Source organism: Halichoerus grypus, chromosome 9 (assembly GCF_964656455.1).
Source record: "Halichoerus grypus chromosome 9, mHalGry1.hap1.1, whole genome shotgun sequence".
NCBI classification, from domain to species: domain Eukaryota; kingdom Metazoa; phylum Chordata; class Mammalia; order Carnivora; family Phocidae; genus Halichoerus; species Halichoerus grypus.
In genome coordinates, this window is record NC_135720.1 from 16282481 (window position 1) to 16303801 (window position 21321).

General features: G+C 43.3%; 1 protein-coding gene across 1 annotated transcript in view; it reads right to left on the minus strand.

Moving 5' to 3' along the window:
- Positions 1 to 4549: 4549 nt before the first annotated feature.
- Positions 4550 to 21321, minus strand: part of PPP1R14C (protein phosphatase 1 regulatory inhibitor subunit 14C) — an 82410-nt gene continuing 65638 nt past the window's right edge. Inside the window, exon 4 of the mRNA XM_036075018.2 lies at positions 4550 to 6142. Within this exon, the coding sequence (XP_035930911.1) occupies positions 6068 to 6142 (75 nt within the window). The 3' untranslated portion in view covers positions 4550 to 6067. The remainder of the gene's footprint in view (positions 6143 to 21321) is intronic.

A 21321-nucleotide genomic window follows, 5' to 3' on the forward strand; every position in this document is an offset into this window, starting at 1 on the left:
CCACTTTGTGTCCTTCTCCTTTCTGGGGCTCTCTCTGCTGCTCTGTGTGTGGTTCTGTCTCTGTCTGTTCTCTCTCTCTCTCCTGCAAAGTTTCAGAAGTTTTGAGGACCCCCGAAGTCTACATGAGCTGTAGCTATAGGAACACTTAGCTTAAAGATATTGGCAGGGAGTTCTCAGCACACTTGTTTGCAACAGAAAATAAGATTCAGAAGGAAACAAAACAAAACTACTATGCATTTTTTTTTCCCCAAACAGTTTAGGAGGTTTTGTTCAACTTCTCACTCATCACTAATTTCAGAAAGAGGGAAGTCTCTAGGGCTTTGGGACATTCTGTTAAAGTAAGGCAAGCCTACATTATAGATTGTACATTTTGCCCCCCCCCCTCCGCCCCCGCCCCATTGGGATTATAGCTAAAAAGAGTCAGGCTCTGTGCTAAGTGCTATAAAATATTTCTTAAAGATAAATTATCTTATTTATCTCCTTATCCATGAATGACCAGAAAGGTGGTTTGTCAGTAATGTCCCCTTTTATGAATACAATCAGCCACAAGGGAGCATTTCTTGCTACTAACAATAGAAAAACCAAATAGTAAATCACTTAGGCTCAAGTGACGTGTGACCCAGAAGGGTGTGTTGGGTTACACTTTCTATGAATCATCCTGCGAACTGACAGGAACCAATCTGGTAGCACCAGATATTCCATGAACTCATTTTCTATTTTTGGTTTCAGAAATGACTGGGCGGACTGGGATACACAGAGAAATGATGGTCACAGACCTGCTGTTGGAGCTGAATTTGGGAACTTCAAAACAACAAGCAATAATGTGCTACTCATATTATTCAGGCCCTGCCTGCTCCTTGCTCTAGAGGGAGAAATGTATTTCTATCTTCCAATACTGACATTAATTAAAGCCAGCAGAAACATGAGAGACCTGTGTAGAATTGTCTCCCAACAATGACCACACTGAATTAAAAATATGTATATAAATGAGATCAAGTCTACATAGCCATGACGTTAAAAGTGCAATTTTCTTTACCCTCATATGCTTGCTAGGACTATCTACCTCTAGAATCTACCAGAACAAGGTCAGCCCCAAGAAGGACATCCCACAGAGTCACTTGAAAATCCTGAAGATGAAGGAAAACTGTACCAGAGAAATCTGGTCTTCTTTCTCCAATGGATCCAACGAAAGCACTAGAAAACCAGATTTCCAGGATCTGATTGGTAGTTGCTTTAATGTCAGTATTCTGTTGAAATGCCCATCTGCCCTGTTGTAGTGGGAACACCCACGGAGCCAAGAGAAGGGGTGAACTATCCAGTCTTATAAAAACAATTCACCCCCAGCCAAGATACACCATGATGGCATAAGTACACTGAGAAAGTGAAACATTTGCGGCAGGGTGTCCGAAAAGGGTGGAAGGAAACTCCATGAAGTCTGGATAGGTCTCACTCGGAGCGGACTAGGAGAAGCCACCCAATTTTTCACAGGCAAATTACAAACACACAGTAAGGGATATCCTGAATCCCAAAGGAAATAGCACTAGTTCTTAGTAAAAACTCTGCAGGCTCAAAGTAAATTCCAGAAGAGGAAAGCAATGGGGGAGACTACTGGTATTCCTGTCTGTGTCCAACTTGAAACTGGCTTTTCACAAAGCTCCAGTTACTGAATACATTGAATTCTTTTGGTTTTTTAGACCGCAGACCAGGGGTCCCCCCACCCCAAAGTACTTCCCACCAGGCCTCTTTAGGCCCTTTGTGCCATTAGAGGGCCCTGAGTCTAGTGACCAAAGACAGGGGAAAAGGAGGAGACAATGGGGTTGGGAGGAGGCTCTCCCTCTCGCAGAGAAGGTTCCTGAGAAGTGGAGGGAATCCCCAGGATCTTTGACTCAGAAGCAAAAATGATGTGAGGATAGAGATGTGTCCATCAGCCGTGGGGCCTGCCTTTCCCCAAGCTGTTAGTCACATGAAAGGCTGGCTCAGGGCCCGGGAGTCCGGCTGAGCAATACTGGAAGACTAGCTGAAAGTGGCAGATCCCAGCAGGTTGGGCGGCAGCAGGGCCCACCATATAACTAAGCCATGGAGCACATTTCTGGCCCCCTCTGGCAGCCTCGCCTGCGCCATGAAGCAGGAAGGGGACATCTCCCAGATGTTATCCCACCTGCTTCTCCGAGTGGTGGGCCAAGCGCCTGGGCCAGACGGGCTGCTCTCGGTGGTGGCCCCTTCGGTCAGTGTCCCTTGGGGACATGGTGGCCAGGGCTCCCAAACAGCTCATGTTCCCAAACCACTGTGTCTTCTTGGAAAGAGCCAACATAATCATGTACGCATCTATTGTTGATAACTGATTCTGCATGGCGCACCATCTTTTATGGGGATTTTAGGTAGTAAATGAAAATTAGGTATCTTCTGTGTTACAGGAATTGAGAAACACCTTCCTCAAGCTGTTCTTCCTCCCAATTTTGCCTCCTCTGGAAACTGATAGGAGGTACTCCATGCTGAGGCTCCGAGGCCAAGTCCAGGAGCTTTTCGTCAGGGCAGAAGGCAAGAAGAGCCTGGAAATGCAGGGGGCGGGGGGCGGGCAGGAGCACAAAGCCTGGGATCCCCTGTTATCAGGAATGAGGGAGAACCCATAGGGAGCCGAGGACCCGCTCCAACCACAGAGCCTCCCACGCCCCACCTCTCAGCTCAGGGGCTCAGCTCACTTTCAAAGCAGCTCCTGGCTTTCATTCCTGTGGGGGGAACTGAGAGCAACCCCTTCTGAGGGGCAGGAAAGCCTAATGGTCAAGGGGCTTAGAGTCAGACAACAGCACTGGGTTTGAATATCAGCTCTGGGACCGCATCTGAGTTTATTTTCTCTTCTATAAAATGAGGATAATGCAATCTACCTCTTAAGATTCATGTCAGGATTAAAGGAGATCAGGCAGGTAAGCACTCAGCACAGTGATACCTAAGTGGGGACTATTATTACAGTTGTTATAAATGGATCAAGTTTAAACTTAGATGTCTCAATGCTCAAGTGGAGCACCGAACTAGAAGTTAGGTACTTTGGAGTCATTCCCCTAGTGCTGGACCGTAACTCCTCTCCAGCAGAAGAGAAAATGACAAATAGTCAATGTGTTAATGCCACAGCTTCCACCTGCCGTAACAGCATCCACACGGTGAGCTGAGGTCAGTGAGGTCAGACTTGTGTGCCAGGCTCCACGAGAATGAGCCAACGGCCCAGCTGGTGCTGAGTCTGGGAGCGTGAAAAAAATGCCTAAGGTCTGCTTCTCCAAATTCTGATTAAATTGGCCAGGACTTGTGTTAAAACTTCCTAGGTGATACAAATGCACCTTCAGGCCTAAGAACCACTGTCCCCGCCAGAAAGGAAACAGTTGAGTTTTCTTGAAGAATCTTTATCATGTTTATTCAGTTGGCAAACATGTATTAATCCCTTTGATGGGCCAGGCTCAGGAGTAGGTGCTTGATTTATAGAACTCTGTCCCAATCTTGGAGTATCCTAGAGTCTAAAAGAAGAGACAAACAGGTGAATAGACAGTAATAATATGGTGGGTATATGCTGTGATGGGGTAAATGCTAGAAGCTCTGGACATACTTAGGAAGGGCTGTAGACCAGCTTTCCAGATAGAGCCTGTGCATGGTGAGGGTATTCCAGGCTGAGGCAACAGTTTTTGCAAAGCCTCAGAGGAGAAAATATCTATGTTCCAGAAACCCTAGTTATTCAGTAGGACTGGATGTTAGGGGAAGGCCAAAAGATGAGGCGGAAAAAGCAGGGACTAATTCCTTTTAAGGGGTTTGGGTTTTAAGTAGGGGATGGAGTGATCTCAGCTGTCTTTCAGAGAGATTATTCCAGCTACTGGGTAGAGAACAGATAAGAGGTAGGCAAGACTGGACATGGGGAAGCCAATCCCAAGATGGCTGCAAAATCAAGGCAAGATTTAACAAGGGATAGATATGAGAGGTATTAGCAGAGGAAAAAGAGCCTGGTGATTGAGGGTGTGTTGAGGGCAGAGATGGGGAATCAAGGAGGAGGTCCCACTCAGGGGAGTCAGGTGATGCCAGGCCCTTGGTGAGGGAAGGAAGAGAGTGTGTTATGTGGCCAGATCAAAGGGCCTCTTGCTTCATCAGCCCATAACCTGAGCTGGTCAGGCCTAATGGAAATCCTGCAAATTCAGTATTTTTGTGTGTTTATAGGGTGAATGGCATTCTTGCATAATTGGAATATCTGTTTAATTTGAAATTTTCTTGAGAATTTCTATCAGATGGGTAAAAGGGAGTTTTAATTAAATGCAAAGCACATGGCCGGAGAGAGGCCCAAGAGCACATGGCCAGGCAGGACCAAATACACAGAGCTCATTCTTGGTTTCCTTCCCAGCCCAGGAATGTGTCCCTGCAACTCTGCTCTCATCAGGAGAGAACCAGGATCAAACACCTGAAAATACCTGGGAAATGAAAAGCTAGATATAAGGGCTTGGTACCCCTGTCTGGGGAACATCTCACAAAGTAAAATTATCCTTTGAACATGTCTTGCAATGCAAAGGTGTGAGCAGAGTTGTAAGCAGCTCCATTTATTTGAGTAAATAGCTTGTAAATAAATCATTGGTAAACATTACAAAATTAAATACATTTTCAAAAGCTTGCCAGTATACATAAAATTCACAAACATAGTTCTTTTAAAAAATAAAATATGTTCAGAGCACCCTTGATATAAAATGTCTGACTCCTGTCCTCTGACAGGGCCGCCTAGAGATGCCTTACAGTAGGTGGGGTTTCTTTGCGGAGGCGGTGGAGGCCTCCTTGGGGAAAGGACGAGTTTCTACTCTGACCTTTTACCCAGCCCACATCCGTCTGAATTTTGATCCTTCTCCAAGGAGCTGATATATCACCGGGAGGCGCGGGGCAGGCGCCCCACGCCTAGCTCCAAGCAAGGACATCGGGGTGCGTAATTGGGGCCAAGAGCCAGAATCCTCAGCGCATGCCATAGAGAGGAGCCAGAAATGCAATCTCCGCCACCCTTCCAAAGTGGCCAATGCTCCTGTATCGACTTTCTTGAAAGCAGGTGAGGCTTTCTCACCTCTACAGTCTTCAACCCTCAGTTCACCTGCTCTGGTCTAATGCTGCCCAGGCACGGAAGTGACCAGATCTACATCTAAGGAGGAAGATACGTGATTTGCTAACTTCCTTCTGACCTGCTTTCATGGAGAGAGAAGAATACACAGTATTTGGTTGAAAGCAGAGAGTTAATTGCTACACAGTGCTTCCTTTTTCCATTGCAAAACACCACTCGGCATGGGCATTTCTCTAGAAATCTAAATAGTTCTTCAAATGAAGGGTTCATAAAACTTTAAAATACCACGAACAAGGCAAGAAGTACATGACCTGGCAAAGCATCCCAATTAATGAAATAATATAAAGTCCATGAATTAAGCCCTTGACCAACTCAACTTTTTGTGGCGTAGCTCATTAAAATAACGGATACACTGAATTCTTTCACTTTGGTGCATAAAGTGAACACTGAAGGTCCGCAGCAGTCACACGACACGAAGAATATCTAGTGGCCTCTTGAAAACCCATGTGCTGTGACCTCCAATTAAAGGACAACCACAAGTTTATTCCATCAATGTGAAATAAAACTCACATCTACATTGTAACTTAGTTGTGTGTAGATATATACATGTACGAGAAATTCGACATCTGAGACAATCGTACAACTTAAGAAAAAGTATTACCAAACTAGTTGTAAGAAAACCATCATCCCTGTATAGTTAGGTCCTAAACCTGCAATTTCTCAAAGAAAATGCTGCCCAGATCAGCCCATTCCTGCATGTCTGCCTGGTTTGATAACCCCTGGTTGGGCTGAAACCAGAGTCGTGATGTTCTTGCTATTAAAACATTACACTAACAAAACCTCCCAAAACAAAAAAGGAACACTCTTGAATAAATGTCTAATAGACACCCCCCCCCAAAAAAAGTTTCTCATAAGGGCAACTATGCTTTAATAAATGTCTTCATGAAGCCCAAATCCCAGGACCCTTCTTCGTCTCTGGGAGAGTCCCATCCTGTGCCAGAATTATACAGTCTTCTTCTGTGGAGGGCTCAGTTTCCTCATGCCTCTTATCCGAGAGAGCAGCTCCTGGATAAATTCCTAGAAGAGATCAGAAGAAGTTAATATGACAGGCTCACTCTACTAAAGTTGGGGATTAAAATCTGCTTGAAGTTATTAAGGTCAATTACAGTTATCTTGAGTTGATGAGTTTGGTTGGAGGTGTCAACCCCAGTGGCTTCAATAGAGGACATTTTTAAACAAATGAAGGGTGCTTAAACCCCACATCACAATCAATCCTTCTCGCTGCTGCTCTCTTTGGGGGAGAAACATAGGCTGCCTTCACTCAGTGACATTATCTATATGGCCTCTGAAGGCACATGCGGTTGAGATCAGCCTTCTCAACCTTTAATAACCTTTTATATGAGCATACACGTCACCCAGGGAGCTTGGGGATTCTGATTTAGTAGGCCCAGGTTGGGGCCAGAAATTCTGCATTTCTAACTGGCCACGAGGTGATGCCCATGTTAGTCTCTGGACCATGCCTGGAACAGCAAGGCCTGGCCAGTGGTTCTCAAATATAAGTCCTCATCAGAATCACCAGGGGGACTTAGGAAACCACAGAGTGCTGGGCCCAGGAATTTCTGATTCAGAAGTTCTGGGGTGGGGCCGAAGAATGTGCCCCTCTGACCAGTTCCCAGGTGATACCTGCTGCTGGCTCCAGGATCATTCTGAGAACCACTGATCTAGACCTCAAAAGTCTTTTGACTTTTTTTGACGGCAAATCAGTTTTTTAAAAAAGCCAACCACATTTTACACTTACCATTCAGTACATTCAAACACATACCTGAAATAAAAATCTAAAGAATGAATACTTAATATATAGAATACACCCTCTATTTTCTATTCTAATTTCATTTAAAGGGTAATGCAGAGGGAGATCCACTAAAATGATTTCACGTCCTAGTCATAGATGAACACCCAAAGACTAAAGAACAATCTAGAATAGTCCCCACATTATACCATTAGGAATCTTTCATTGTTGCCTTCTGTTTTAAAATATTTGCTACCTAAACAGTCACATTTATTAGATAATAATTACTTTGCCTTCCTCTTTTATATTTGTCACAAAGTGGACAGCCAGACTCTGATCAGCAAGTGGCAGACGGTGGGTATGTCAGGAATTTACCGAGAGCAAAAACACTAAGAAATCTTCCTCTCCATTTGGCCTTCTGAGAAACCACTCTCAATCTCCCCTGCCCATCACAGCCCTTGGTCACGAGCTCCCAGGCCAAGTGATCCCCACAACTACTCTCCAGCTCCAAAACGCAATAAGCTTAAACATTTAGTGTTTTGTTAGCCACCCCAATTTTTTTGTAATGTTTTTGCTATTACAAAGTAATATACGCTTTTTCTAGACAACTTAGAAAATGCCAACAACAATTACCCCTCAGAATGAACCACTAATGTATTTTCTCCTATGAAAATGGTTTTTTACCTAACTAAGATCACACTGAATAAATATGTCCTTTTCTTTAACTTAGCATTATGTCAGAAGCTTTCTCCCACAACACTAAATAGCCTTCCTAAAAATTAACTTCAATGGTTATACGATCCTTCATTATACAGATATTCTACAATCTGCTTAACTCCTCCATTATTGGATATGTGGTTGGTTCCAGACTTTTCAAAATTAGAAACGATGCCACAATTAACATCTCTGTGCATAAATCTGCAGTTTCGATTATTCTCTTTGGAAAGCATATCCAGAAAGGCTTCAGAGGACAAAAACGTTTTCATCACCACCATTTCTGACCTTGGGCAGAATGGAACACATATGAAATAAAATGAGGCCCTGTTTTAACTTTCTGAACACTATTTTATCTAATTGAAAGAATTTTCTAGGATAAAATAATGCCAAATTTTCACTTATATTCAGTTTTCATTTTATAAAGTTAAATGCATTTCCTTTTTCTATACCTCTTGCTATGTGGTTTTGACAATATAATGTGAAACATACAGTTTCAGTTTCATTGTTTTGGAACCTACTACTCAAATGACTCCTGTAGAAAGTTCCAGCATTTGAGTGTAGATCTCCTTTTTTTTTTTTTAAGCAAAGGTAAGAATCACAAATCCTATCACTTAGTTAATAACTAGTAATCCTTCTGCACTATTTCTATATTTTTCATAAAGACCATTATAAAAATAAAGATTAAACATCATAAGGAATAATATACTCTAAACTACAGACCTTTCTTCTTCAAGACAAAAGTAATTTGGTAATTTAAATTCAAATTATCTCAAAAAATCAATCATGATGTGCATTAATCTCAGTGACTAAAAAGTTCAATAAATAACTTGTACTTATAATAAATTAACATCAATGAAACTCTTAAAATTTTACATTAACTAATTTATGTCTATAAGTTAATATACTGCATTACACATATTTTAAAGTGTTCATTAAATTTGCATAATGAGGTACTCCGCTAAGTTAAAAAAATAGCAAGACCAATACTTATTCCCCATATAGAAACTTGCACAGAAGGATTTTAATAATTACAGATGATTCTCAAAGAAGATTCAAGAATCTCTAATCAAAAATACTTTGATGGCTCTTTTTCCTATTACTCAAAAATTCTCTATGTAAATAACAATATAGCTCATTTACTTCCAAAACAGATCACTCAGCCTTGGGTTGTGGACACTAATTGAGTCAGAGAAAGGCTGCCCCTTTGAGGAAATGACATCTGATGTAAGACCTGCATTAACAAAGAGAGGCCAGCTCGGAGAAAGTCTGGGGGTCTCGGTCACGGCACATGTGCAAAGGCCCTGCAGAGAAACAAGCAAGGAAGTGGGTGTTCCTGGCACAGAAAGGCCAATATGAGTGGGGGGGAGCCATGCTGGGGGTGCCGGGGTCAGCTCCCAGGGCCTTGCTGGCCACAGAAATATGGCCGCGGAGAGAGTATTCTTTAGGCAATGGAAAGCCACCGGAGGGTTTCAAGGAGGGAAGCAACATCATCTGATTTCGGCTTTTCCAAAGCCCCCTTTGACTGCCGTGTGGAGAATGGGTTGTGTAAAGACAAGAATGAAAGAGCGGCCAGTTTGGGGCTGTGGCAGGGATCCAGGCAAGGGATGCCCGGCCTTAAAGGTGAAGGAAATCAAAATGGAAATTAAGTGGGATCTATTTCAGGGGCAGAGCCACTAGACTGTGTTGCTAGACTGAACGGAGGCCTTCAGTGAAACGGGAAGAGGGGACAGGGAGAAGGGGGATTAAGGTCACCATTATGCTGAGATGAGGAAAAACCAGAGGGGGAAACAAAACAGATTTACAGACTTGGGAGATCTCGGGTAGACAATTGAACATGACTTGGCGCCTTAGCTCATGGCTGAGGTCATAAACCTAGGCCTCACTAGCGCCTAAATCAGCGGCTTTCCACTAAAAAACAAAACGCCTAAAAAACTACATGTGATCTATACATAGTTACAGCAACCTACTCCACAGAGAGACAAGATGGAAAAAAAAGTTTCTTGAAAAAAATATAACTCTTACTATATCTGATATCCCTTGATATTTCACTTTGAAAAAAACTAAAGGTCAAGGCCAGCTCATGGGTTACCACCCACAGTTTGTAAGTACAGTGATCTAGACCAAGGCTAAGAGATGCAGTAGCCCCCAACCACATATATGTAATATATATTTTTATATTCTATAATATAAATGATATAGTGTGACTATTTAAATGTAAATTAATTAAAATAAATACAATTTAAAATTCAGCTCCTTACTCATACTAGTCACATTTCAAATAGTCAGTAGCCACACGCGGCTAGTGGCCACCACAGTAGACACTGGGGCCATAGGATACTTGCCTCATTTCAGAAAATTTTATTGGACTGTGCAGGGGGCAATGCTTTGAATCACAGGGCTTGATGGGATAAGCTTGGAGGAAAGTGCAAATAGAGAGGAAAAAAAGGCTGAAGACCAAGGCCAGAGGGCCCCTAGCAAGCAAGGTCTGGGGCCAACAAAGGAAACTGAAACAGAGAAACCAATGAGAAGGGGGGAAAACCCAAGAGAGTGTGCTGTTAAGAAGTCGTCTACTTTTTTAGTTTCTTTCATTCAACATAACTATTTTGAGATTTATTAATAGCTCATTTCTTTTTTTTATTGCTGAGTAGCATTTTGTTGTATCGGAGTACCACAGTTTGTTTATCCATTCACCTGTTGGTGGAAATTTGAGTTGTTTTCAGTATGGGGCTATTATAAACAAAGCTGCTTAAAATACTCATATAAAACTCTTTGTATGGAACATGCTTCCATTTCTTTTGGGCAAACACCTAAGATTGGAATGGCTGAATTCCTGATCTATTTGTTTGGCTTTCTGGCAATACCAGACTGTCTTCTAAGTATAGGTTTACAAGTCCTAAAATCAGGTAATGTTAGTTTGCCACCTTTGTTGATCTTTTAAAAAAATATATTGTTTTGGCTATTCTAGGTCCTTTAAGTCTCCTTAAGAATTTTAGAATCAACTTGTAAATTTCTACAAAACAACAACAACAACAACAAAACCTGCTGGGGTTTTGGTTGAGACTGCAATCTGTAAATCAATTTGTGGAAAAAACAATGAATGTTCTCAGCAACATTTTATAGATCTCAGTGTAAGATATTGCACATCTTTTGTCAGATTTATTCCTAAGTGTTTAATATTGTTGCTGTTATTGTAAGCGGCACATTTTTATTCCAATTTCCAATTGTTGCCAGCCATAGACTTTCATATATTTACCTCATATCCTGCAAGCTTGTTGAACTGACTTGTTAGTTCTATCAGCTTTTTGAAGACATTTACCTTTTGCAGATGTTCTTTCTAGAGTTTAGAAATTTCCCTTCTATTCCTAGTTGGCGAGAATTTTTAACCAGGAATAGAGAGATTGGATTTTGCCAAATGCTTTTTCTGCATCAACTGACATAATTATAGAAAGGGCTTTTTCCTCCTCAGTGACTTACACTGATTGATTTTTGATATTTTGATCCTTCCGTGTATATGTGTGTGTGTGTGTGTGTGTGTGTGTGTGTGTGTGTGTACTGTTACATTCAATTTGACAAAATTTTCTTTAGAAATTTTGCAGCTATGCTCATGTGGAATAGTTGTCTACATTTCTTATTTTATGATGTCTTCGTCTGGTTTTAGTATCAGAGTAGTGCTGGCCTCATAGAATGAGTTGGGAAGTATTCCCTCCTTTTCGAGTTTCTGGAAGAGTTTGTACAGGGTTGGTATAATTTCTTCCTTAAATGTCTGGTAAAAATTCCCCTGTGAAGCCATCTGGGTCTGGAGTTTTTTTGTTTTGTTTTGCTTTGTTTGTACTGGCAGGTTGTGTCTTTCAAGGCATTTGTCTATTTCACGTTGTTGAATTTATTGGCATGAGGTTCATAACATCTGTAGAAACTGTAGTGATGTCACCTCTCTCATTCCTGACATTGGTAATTTGTCTCCTGTCTTTATTTCCACTTGGACTGGAGGTTTATCAATTATATGGTTCTTTTCAGAGAATGAGCTTTTGTTTCACTGATTTTCTTTATTGATTTTCTGTTTTATATTTCACTGATTTCTGCTTTCATCTTCATTATTTCCTTTCTTCATCTTACTCTGATTTTAATTTGTTCTTCTTTTCCTAGTTCCTAAGGTGGATTCTAAAGCCATTTATTTGAAACCTATTTCCCAATATAGATATTTCGTGTTATATATATTCACCTCTAAGCACCGCTTTAGCTGCATCTCACAAATTTTGATATAATGGGTTTTCACTTCATTCATTTCAAAATAGTTCCTAATTTCACATTTGATTCCTTCTTTGGCCCAGGAATTATTTAGGAATGTGTCATTTAGTTTCCAAATATTTGGGGATTTTCTAGACATCTTTTTGTTACTGATTTCTAACTTAATTCCATTATTCAAAGAACGTACTTTGTATGACTTGAATCTTTTAAAATTTGAGATTTGCTTTGTGGCCCAGAATATGTCTATCTTGATAAATGTTCTGTGTGCATTTATAAAGAAACAGGCTAACTTCAAGCAGACCTTTTACCACTGCATTTATATGGCCTCCTGCCATGTGACTTATACACATACAGAACATGCCAAAAGAAGGAATGAACAAAGTGGTTCCCCAGATGTAATATTTCCACAAGAAAATGATTCCCTAACCACAAAGGACATGAACTTTTGTGATACTCAAAAAAGGGCATTCATGTCTCTTTTGACCTTAGTCCCCAGCTAAAAGGATGGGTGAGGATGGATGCAAACTCCCTGGTGGATGTGGGTTCTGTATTGGGAGCTGGCTCTGGTCGTGCTCAATCTAAAGAAAACAAAGGGAATTAGCATTTACTGAAGGCCTTCTCTGTGTCGCCTACTCATACCTATTACCATATTTAATCTAATGTGGTTTTATCATCTCCATTTTACAGATGAGAAAAATGGGTGTTCTAGTTCATTCTAAGTCATTGTCCAAGGTCACAAAGTGAATATTTGAATCTAGGTCTCTTGAAGCAAGTTGAGCTCAATAACTAGGTACCACACCCCCACCAGACTCTACCCTACTTTCTGGGATGCAGAGGAAGGGAGAGGCCCTGCCTAACAGGGGCTCCCAGGCCAGCAGGGAAGGAAGACAGAGAGATAGGCTCTGTTGACGTTAAGACACGAGCCACAGTGCTAAGTGTGTACATGAGTGCCCCGTGGGCAGTTGGACAGTGCGCACCGCCCTTGCCCAGCCCAGGCCTGGGACTGTCCCTGCCTCTCCCACTCTGCCTCTCCCAGTGGATGACAGGCTAAAAGAAGGTCATAATTCCAAGAGACTTTGAAAGATGAGAAGCTCTGTGTCAATACAAGGAATCTAGAATCCAGAACCACTGCTCTGGAGTGACGGCCCAGCTTCCTCTCCCTCCTCCTCCTCTCCCTCCCCCTCACTCCTTAAAGGTACCCCTTTTATTAGCTGAACATCCCTCTACTAGTCTGTAAGATCTAACCATTCTTGTTCCCTAACGTTTGAAACAGTATTTCAACGAACTGCCCGAATTTTAAAACGGCAAACAGACATTGCCCTGACCCCTCATCTATTTTGCTAGGCCACCTCAGCGGCTCTTGTCCAGATGCTCTTCCTCGTGCTCCCCGAGATCCCAGGTCTGCAACTCTGAGAGAGCCCCCCTGTGGGCTGCCGAGGGCCAGGCTGTGCTCAGCCGGGCAGGGCCCCAAACTGCAGCTGGACAGATCACCTCACACAGTGGCCTCTAATAAGATGGGGGCCCCATGTCCCCAGGACCGTGAACTCTATGGTGACGCAAGAGGCAAAGAGACAGAAGATAAAGACCTCAGGTTACAAACCTAAGCACGCCCTTTGAAACAAATGCCTAGAAAGATCTCAGATGGGTTCATTCCTATGTGGAGGGAGTCGCCCTCTGCACATAGAGCAGGAAGCAGTGTAGCCACGGGGCTAAGAGACGGACTCGGGAACCAGGGGACTGGGTTCGAATCCCTGCGCACCGCTTAAGGGCTAATTATTTTCTCTATGCCTTAGTTTTCCTCACCATAACCTGAGAGCCCTCAAGGTTGGTGTATTTAACAATTTAATGAATGAATAGCTGTGAGAGGCTTGGGAAGGTGCTTGTACCACAGGGAGCGCCGTGTTAAGTGCTTGCTGCCCTCTTCCTCATCGTCGTCAAGACGATGCTGATAAGAATCGCTCCAGTCTGGACAAATTCTAATCAAGAGCACTAAGGGAAATGTGGCCATCTCCCCTCGCCCCCCCAACACACACACACACCACCACACACAGCCCTGTAGAAACAGTTGGACAATTGAGGCAGATGAGAAGTGGCATCCAGCAAGACAGAGGTGCTCAGGTCAGGGGGTGACGTCAGGCTGTGAACAACACCTGTGTTTCCTGGAAGAAGCGTCGGTGACCCCAGCCACGCGCATGTTTCTCCCTCTGTGGCTGTCGGGTCCCCAGCTTCAGGCAACAAGGCTGTCATCGCTGAGAAAAGCCACACTAGCCTCTCGCATCCTGCCTGGGCTGGGGTCTTGGTTCCCATAGCACCTTCCTCCAAGATTCCTGCCTTTGACTGTCCTCCCTGAGGTCAAGGCCGCGGCCGCTCCCGCCCCTGCTGAGCCACCGCCACCGCTCGACCCCCTCTCCAAAGGCTGTAAAGGAGCATTCGCTCTTCACATCACGAAGTGTTCAAAATGGACTTGAAAACATGCCTTCAGTGGCATTTCCCAACCACCTAGCTCCCTCTTCCACGCATACACGCACACACACGCGCACTCAGAGAGGCACACTCACACACACTCAGACACGTGCTCACACACGTGCAGCAGTAAACATGCCACGTGCAGCCACGTCCCACCTCCTTTAGCTCCTCCTTCTCCTTCTGACCCTCTGAGTCTTTGACCAGGGCCTCTATCACACTGCAGGCGAAATCCTTACCCTTCCCTCCACCTACTATTCTCCCTTAAAACAACGGAAAACCTTGCTTCTTAATAAACATCTTGCAGGGCGCCTGGATGGCTCAGTCGGTGAAGCGTCTGCCTTCGGCTCAGGTCATGATCCCGGGGTCCTGGGATCGAGCCCCGTGTCGGGTTCCCTGCTCAGTGGGGAGCCTGCTTCTCCCTCTGCCTGTCCTCCCCCTGCTCGTGCACTCTCTTGCTCTCTCAAATAAATAAATAAAACCTTTTTAAAAAATTAATAAACACCTTTCTAAATGACCCTGGGCCCCTACCCCTGACCTCAGTCCTGGGCACTATTTCTGTATCGGAGAATGCTCTGCATTCACCTTTTCATCCATTAACTCACCTGGGGATGACTCTTTCCCACAGTGTGTACCTTTCTATTTTGTCTGGCATAGTGCCATGCTCTCATGGGCGCTGAATTCCTGTCTGGGGTTCAGACACAACTCATACTTATTGGGCACCCTCCATGTGACAAGCACTCTGGGCATTTTCATGTACTGTGTCATTTAATCATTGTAACTGTCTTGTAATGTAGGCTCAGAGAAGTTTAGAGGTTTGCCCATGGTCACACAGCTACTGAATGGTCAGACCAAGATTCACTGCCTACATTTCTACAAAGCCATAAGAAACCTGGACTCATCGCCTGGGAACAGATGGTACAATTCCCTCTCTCTGTGCCATGATGCCCAGGGGAGGACATCTTTTTTATTAAGCACCCAAGATGGGTAATTTTGGTCTAATTCCAAACCAAACTGAAATGACTTGAAATATGTATGATAAACACAGCAATCCTTTAATGTTCACCTATGGGGAAGGGCTGACCAGATATGTAAAGGACTGTGTTTTACAGGTAAGCTCTGGAAATCTTTCTCCAGAGCACAAACCTTCCCTCCATTCTGCTCAAAGCCTCTTCCCAATGAATAAATACCTCAGAAGCCCTAAGTTGCTGCCTTCTACTCTAGCTAACTTATAAATTAGAAAAGAAGAAAGAGGAAGAGGATGGAGCAAAAAGGAGAGAAAGAGAGAAGGAGAAAAGGAAGAAGACAGGGAAGCCGGAGTGTTGACTTTCTGCCCACTGAGACCCGGATTCTGCCCAGTCAGCTCTGACTCCTCAGGGCCCCCCACAGCTCCTGCCCCTGCTAAGCTCTCGTCATCTGACACTGCTAAGGACAACTTTCTCTCTCCCCCTCTTCCTTCCTCCCTTCCTTCCTTTGTTTTCTTTCCTGCTTACTTGCTTGCTTTCAGTTACCAACTTTATTGAGGAATCATTTATGAACAATAAATGTGAGAGAGTTCCTGGACCCAATTCCAGTGTGTGTGTGTGTGTGTGTGTGTGTGTGTGTGTGTGTGTGTGTGTGTGAAGGCTTTCCCACATCCACAAGCAATTCTGACACCAGCAGGGTGTCCAAGAATTCAACTCACTTCCGACACTATCTACCTGGTGAGAGCATCAGAGTCCACAGGTAAAGGTTTCAGTCCCACTAGACAGCCCTCCACCTCAGACGCCAATCCCAAGTCTAGGTTGTTACCTGTGCTTCGGACAGACTGCCTAGAACTTGGAGGTTCCCACGACCCCCTCCTTGGATTTAATTTGCTAGAACTGCTCACAGAACTCAGGAAAACCCATTTACTCACTAGATTACCAATATATTACAAAGGATATTAAAGGATATGAATCAATAGCCAGATAAAGAAACACATAGGGTAAGGTCCTGAGCAAAAGAACTTCTGTTCTCATGGAGCTTGGAGCCCAGCACAGTAGTACCTGGATGCATTCTGGTTCCCCAACATGGAAGCTCTCTTAACCATCCTTTTAAAGTTTTCACAGAGGCTTCATTACTAGGCATGATTGATGAACTCACTGGCCATCGGTTTGAGCTCTAGCCCCTCTTCCATCTCTGGAAATCAGGGGGTGAAACTGAAAGTTTGAGCCTTATAGTTATGGTTGGCTCCCCTGGCCACCAGCCTCCATCCTTAGGTGCTTTGCAAAAATCACTTCATTAACATAAACCCGGTTGTGGTAGAAAGGGGCTTGTTACAAATAACAAGTCACCCATTTCACCTTTATGGCTCCGAAGCTTTTCAGGAACTGAGGACAAGAGCCCAAATATTATAACAAAAGATGTTCCCGTTGCTCTTATGGCTCAGGAAATACTGTGGGTTTGGGGAACTGTGAGTCAGGAACTGTGAATGAGAAGTAAATGCATCAGAGAAATATATTTTGGTCATCTGAATGACCAAATATATATATTTCTTATAAATTGCAGTAACACAAAATCGCTTCTATTTAAAGGTCAGATCATTTCCATTGCTCCCCAAAATTCTCATCTCCCTTTATAGCTCATTCTCCCTCTGTCTGAGCCTAGTTTTCTGTCACTACAGGTTGCATTTTATGTAACTGGAATTATTCATCATGTACTCTTTTTGCCTGGCTTATTTCACTCCGCTTAATGTTTCTGAGATTCACCAATATTGTTGTATCAGTTGTTTGGTCTTTTATATTGCTGACTAGTATTCCATTGTAAGGATGTATCACAACATGTTTATCCATTCACCTGCCGATGGGCATTTAGGTTGTTTCAAGTGTTTGACCATGGTGACTAAAGCTACTATGAAGATACATGTGCAAGTATTTGTGTGGTCATATTTTTTCTTTCCTTTGGGTAAATATCCAGCAGGGCCATGGCAGAGTTGTATAATGTATGTTTAATTTTTTATGAAAGCCCCAAACAGTTTTCTAAAGTGGTTGTACCATTTTGCATTCCTACCAGCAGGATATGAGAGTTCTAGCTCGTCCACATCCTTGCTAACACTTGGTGGTGTCAGTCTTTTTAGTTTTAGCCATTCTAGTGGGTGTGTATAGTGATAAGATACTACTTTCTTCTTTTCTTTTCTTTTCCTTCCTTCTCCTTCCTTCTCCTCCCCTCCCCCCTTCCTTCCTTCCTTCTTCCTTTTCTTTCTCTTTCTTCCTTTCTTTCTTCCTTCTTCCTTCCTTCCTTTCTTTCTTTTCAGAGCTTGCCCACTCTCCTCTACATTCTCTTTGTAAGTTTCTGACTTTCTCCACTCACTCCCCTTTCTTGGCCACTTACTTCTGCCCCCTGACCTGCTGATGGAATGTGGGCATTCTCCAAAGTTTGGTTTCCAGCCTCCTCAAGGCACTGTCTCTCAGTCAGCCATTTTCCTCATACTCTCAGGCCTCCTCTCTGTCTTCCCCCTTGAGATCCAGGCTTGCATTTCCTGTGGCTCCCAGAGGTCTCCACAGGGATGTTCCATGGGCACATCAGTCTCAAAATGACCAAAACCAAACTCACTGTTACCAATCCCTTCTTCAAACCTGTCCCTCACCCTGAGGAATTCACAGTTTTTATTACTGTGTCCTGAACAAACCATCATATAGATGTCATTTATCTCCAAATTAATCTATAAGTTTAATGCAGTTCCAATCAAAATATAAATATTGAAGAATAGTGAAGATACTTCGAATAAGAAAATCGTGGGTTCACCTGGCCCTGGCTAAGAACCGATTATAAAGCCCTGGCTAGGGGCACCTGGGTGGCTCAGTTGGTTAAGCATCAGCTCAGGTCGTGATCCCGGGGTCCTGGGATGGAGCCCTGCGTCAGGCTCCCTGCTCAGTGGGGAGCCTGCTTCTCCCTCTGTCCCTCTACCCTCCACCCCTGCTCATACTCTTTCTCTCTCTCTCTCAAATAAATAAATAAAATATTTAAAATAAAATAAAATAAATCAAATCCCTGTGACAGTGTGCAGTGATAGACAAACAGCCAGTTCTGCATATTAGGAAAATTGGATATATAACACAAGATGATTACTTATCAGTGCAGCTAAGGATGGACTGATTGCATAATAAATGGTACTGGAACAATACAGCAAATGTAAAATTAGATCTTTATTTCACACCATACACAAAAATAAGTTCAAGATGGTTTAAATATCTGAGCATAAAAAATAAAAGTGAAAAGTTTAGAACAATATATAAGAAGATTATCTTTTTTTTAAGAGAGAGTTCAAGCTGTGGGGGGAGGAGCAGAAGGAGAGGGAGAGAGAGAATCTTAAGCAGGCTCCATGCCCAGCACAGAGCCCGACCCTGAGATCATGACCGGAGCCAAAATCAAGAGTCAGACATTCAACCAACTGAGCCACCCAGGCACCCCAAGTAGACTGTCTTTAAGACACTGGAGTAGTTCAATCTTTCTTAGGCACACATCTTTTAAAAGCATAAGCCATAAAGGATGTCACGGATAAAACTGATTTCAATTAAAATGTAAAACTTCTGTACACAAAAGAGAACACAAGCAAAATAAGCTCCACGGTTTGTGAAATATATTTGCAACCTACATAAAGGTCAAAGGATTGTCATCCACAATATATAAACAACTCTTAAAAATCAATAAGAAAAACACAAACAAGTTGAAAGTAGACAAAGGATTTGAAATGGAAATCCCCAAAGAAGGAAACATGAACAACCAATAAGCACATGGAGAAAAAAACGTGTTCAATCTTACTAGCAAGCAGTCAGGAAAAGGTATGTTAAAACAGCGAGATCTCATCAGATTGGCAAAAAATTTACCGTTTGGAAATACCATGTATGAGAATGATGAGGTTAAAAGAGAATTCTCAAATCCTGCTGGTGGGCATGCAAACTCATGCCAACATTTAAGAGCAATTTCATTTCTCGGTATATTCCTTGGAGAGACTTTGTACATGAGTCAGCAGATCAGGAGTTTTTATCACATCATTATTCATAATAACAAAAAAATGGACACAGCCTAAATGAGTGTCAGCAGAAGAATGGATAAGTACATTAATGTATCGGAATGCTATACAGCAATGAAAGCGAATTAACTAGAACCTCCTATATCAGCATGAGCAAATCTCAGAAATCGAATATTGGGCAATATAAGCAAGCTGAAGAAAATCTGCAAAACATTACTTATATAGCTATAAAGCATGTAAGATAATCCATGTGCATAACTGTCACTCCAGCTTAGCTGGAAGAGCCCCATTCCTCTTTTCCTAGCATGGTGTGTAATATACAAGAGATGCTCAGCAAAGGTTTACAAAGTAAAGGAATACATGCGTGGACTAATTAAATCACACAACTGTGGCAGTTAAGTGAAGGAGCAGAGAGAGGAGACTCTAGAAGCTCTGTGTACTAATTCTGTGTGTGTGTGTGTGTGTGTGTGTGTGTGTGTGTTGGGGGGATTGTACAAAGTATCTATTGGCCCCAGCTACTATGGAGAAAGGTTCTAAAGGTTCTCGTTGGTTCTCGTTTAAGCACTGGAAAACTAGCCAACCTGGGGGAGTTACGCAAGATGAGAAGCATTTGGGGAAGAGTGGAGCCTAGGATGCTTGTGTGCACACACGGGTTCACACACACACACACATGCACACATGTACCGAGAGCTCAAAGAAACAACAGAAAGAAAAGAAACAGTTCCAGTGACCTCGTAAACCTGACTCTATATAACACACAGTCACCTGATTTATGAGACTTCTGAGAAAAGCCAAACCATGTTTCTGAAGGGATCTGGCAGCAGCCGTGAAAACAGAAGGTCCATCCTCGCTCTGGAGTTTCTGCCGTGTGGCACTGTCATGGGGCATGGCGTCCCAGCGGCACGTTCTGCTCTGAGCTCTCATCGGCCCATCCCTCCTGGGCCCTGTGGCTTTCAGCTTCCACCCCCTTCTGCCTGCCCCGGCCGGGGCCAGAGGCAGCAGATGGACACTCATTCTGTAATTATCACCACGGCCAGGCGTCTGGGACCTTTCCCTTGTCACTCAAAGTGATTCATCTGTTACATTCATTGATGTACCGTGATGCTTTAACAAAGATGGCTCCACCGGAAAGCAGGAAAAGGAGAAACCACAGTATCTTGCAAATCACTGCTTTGTGCATAATTAAACCACACTTATATCATTCTTTCAAGCATTTAGAGTCATTTAAAAAGACAAATGGATATTATGTGGTAGCCCTTTAATTAGAAGTAGTTCCCCACAAAAGGACTTTTTGAAGGGTATGCTTAAAACTGTTGCTCAATGCGTGGTGTCGCCAATCACAATAATTGTGTAGATCATGCGAGCTCCCATAAAGGGTGTCCAGCGGAACTCTGAATGCCCAACCTGCTTTTCCAAAAAGTATCATCCACCCCTGACGCAGAGTCCAGGGTGAGGTGAAGAGAGAGACAGCAGGTGAAGATTCTGAAGGCTGGGATCCACGTGGCTCAGTGACTCCCCCATGTACTGTCCCCTCTTTGTCACCCCAGTCAATGTACCAGTCACCTCCTTAAAATGCATATTCACAGGGGCCATCTGCTCCAGGTGCTGAGTCTCACTGCCCAATGACAGCAAAACCAAGTCAACCGACACAACTTTTACAGAGCTTCCCAAAAGCCTGACATGCATCAGAAGACGTGGGGATCAGGCAAAGCGTGATCAGGGGGAGGGAAAGAAGAATTTCCAAATCCGCTGAAGTTAAATAGGCAAGGGTGATGGAAGGGTAGTACTTGCCTCTTTTAAAAGCATGGTAACAGCTGAGAACCATTCCAAATGGCAAAATATGCTCACCCCAAAAACCAGCTAAGCATTTAAAAATCACACTGTAAATTTTGTTCAGCTTGCATATCCAGGTCACACGGAAGGCCAAGTAGGCAGGCAGTGAGTCAGCACTGACAAACAGCTCTGGGGTGTCTCCGGCCCGGTGCCCCCCAGCCAGAATTTGCTCCCTGCCATCCTCGGCATCTCAGCACCACAAATGCCAATATCACT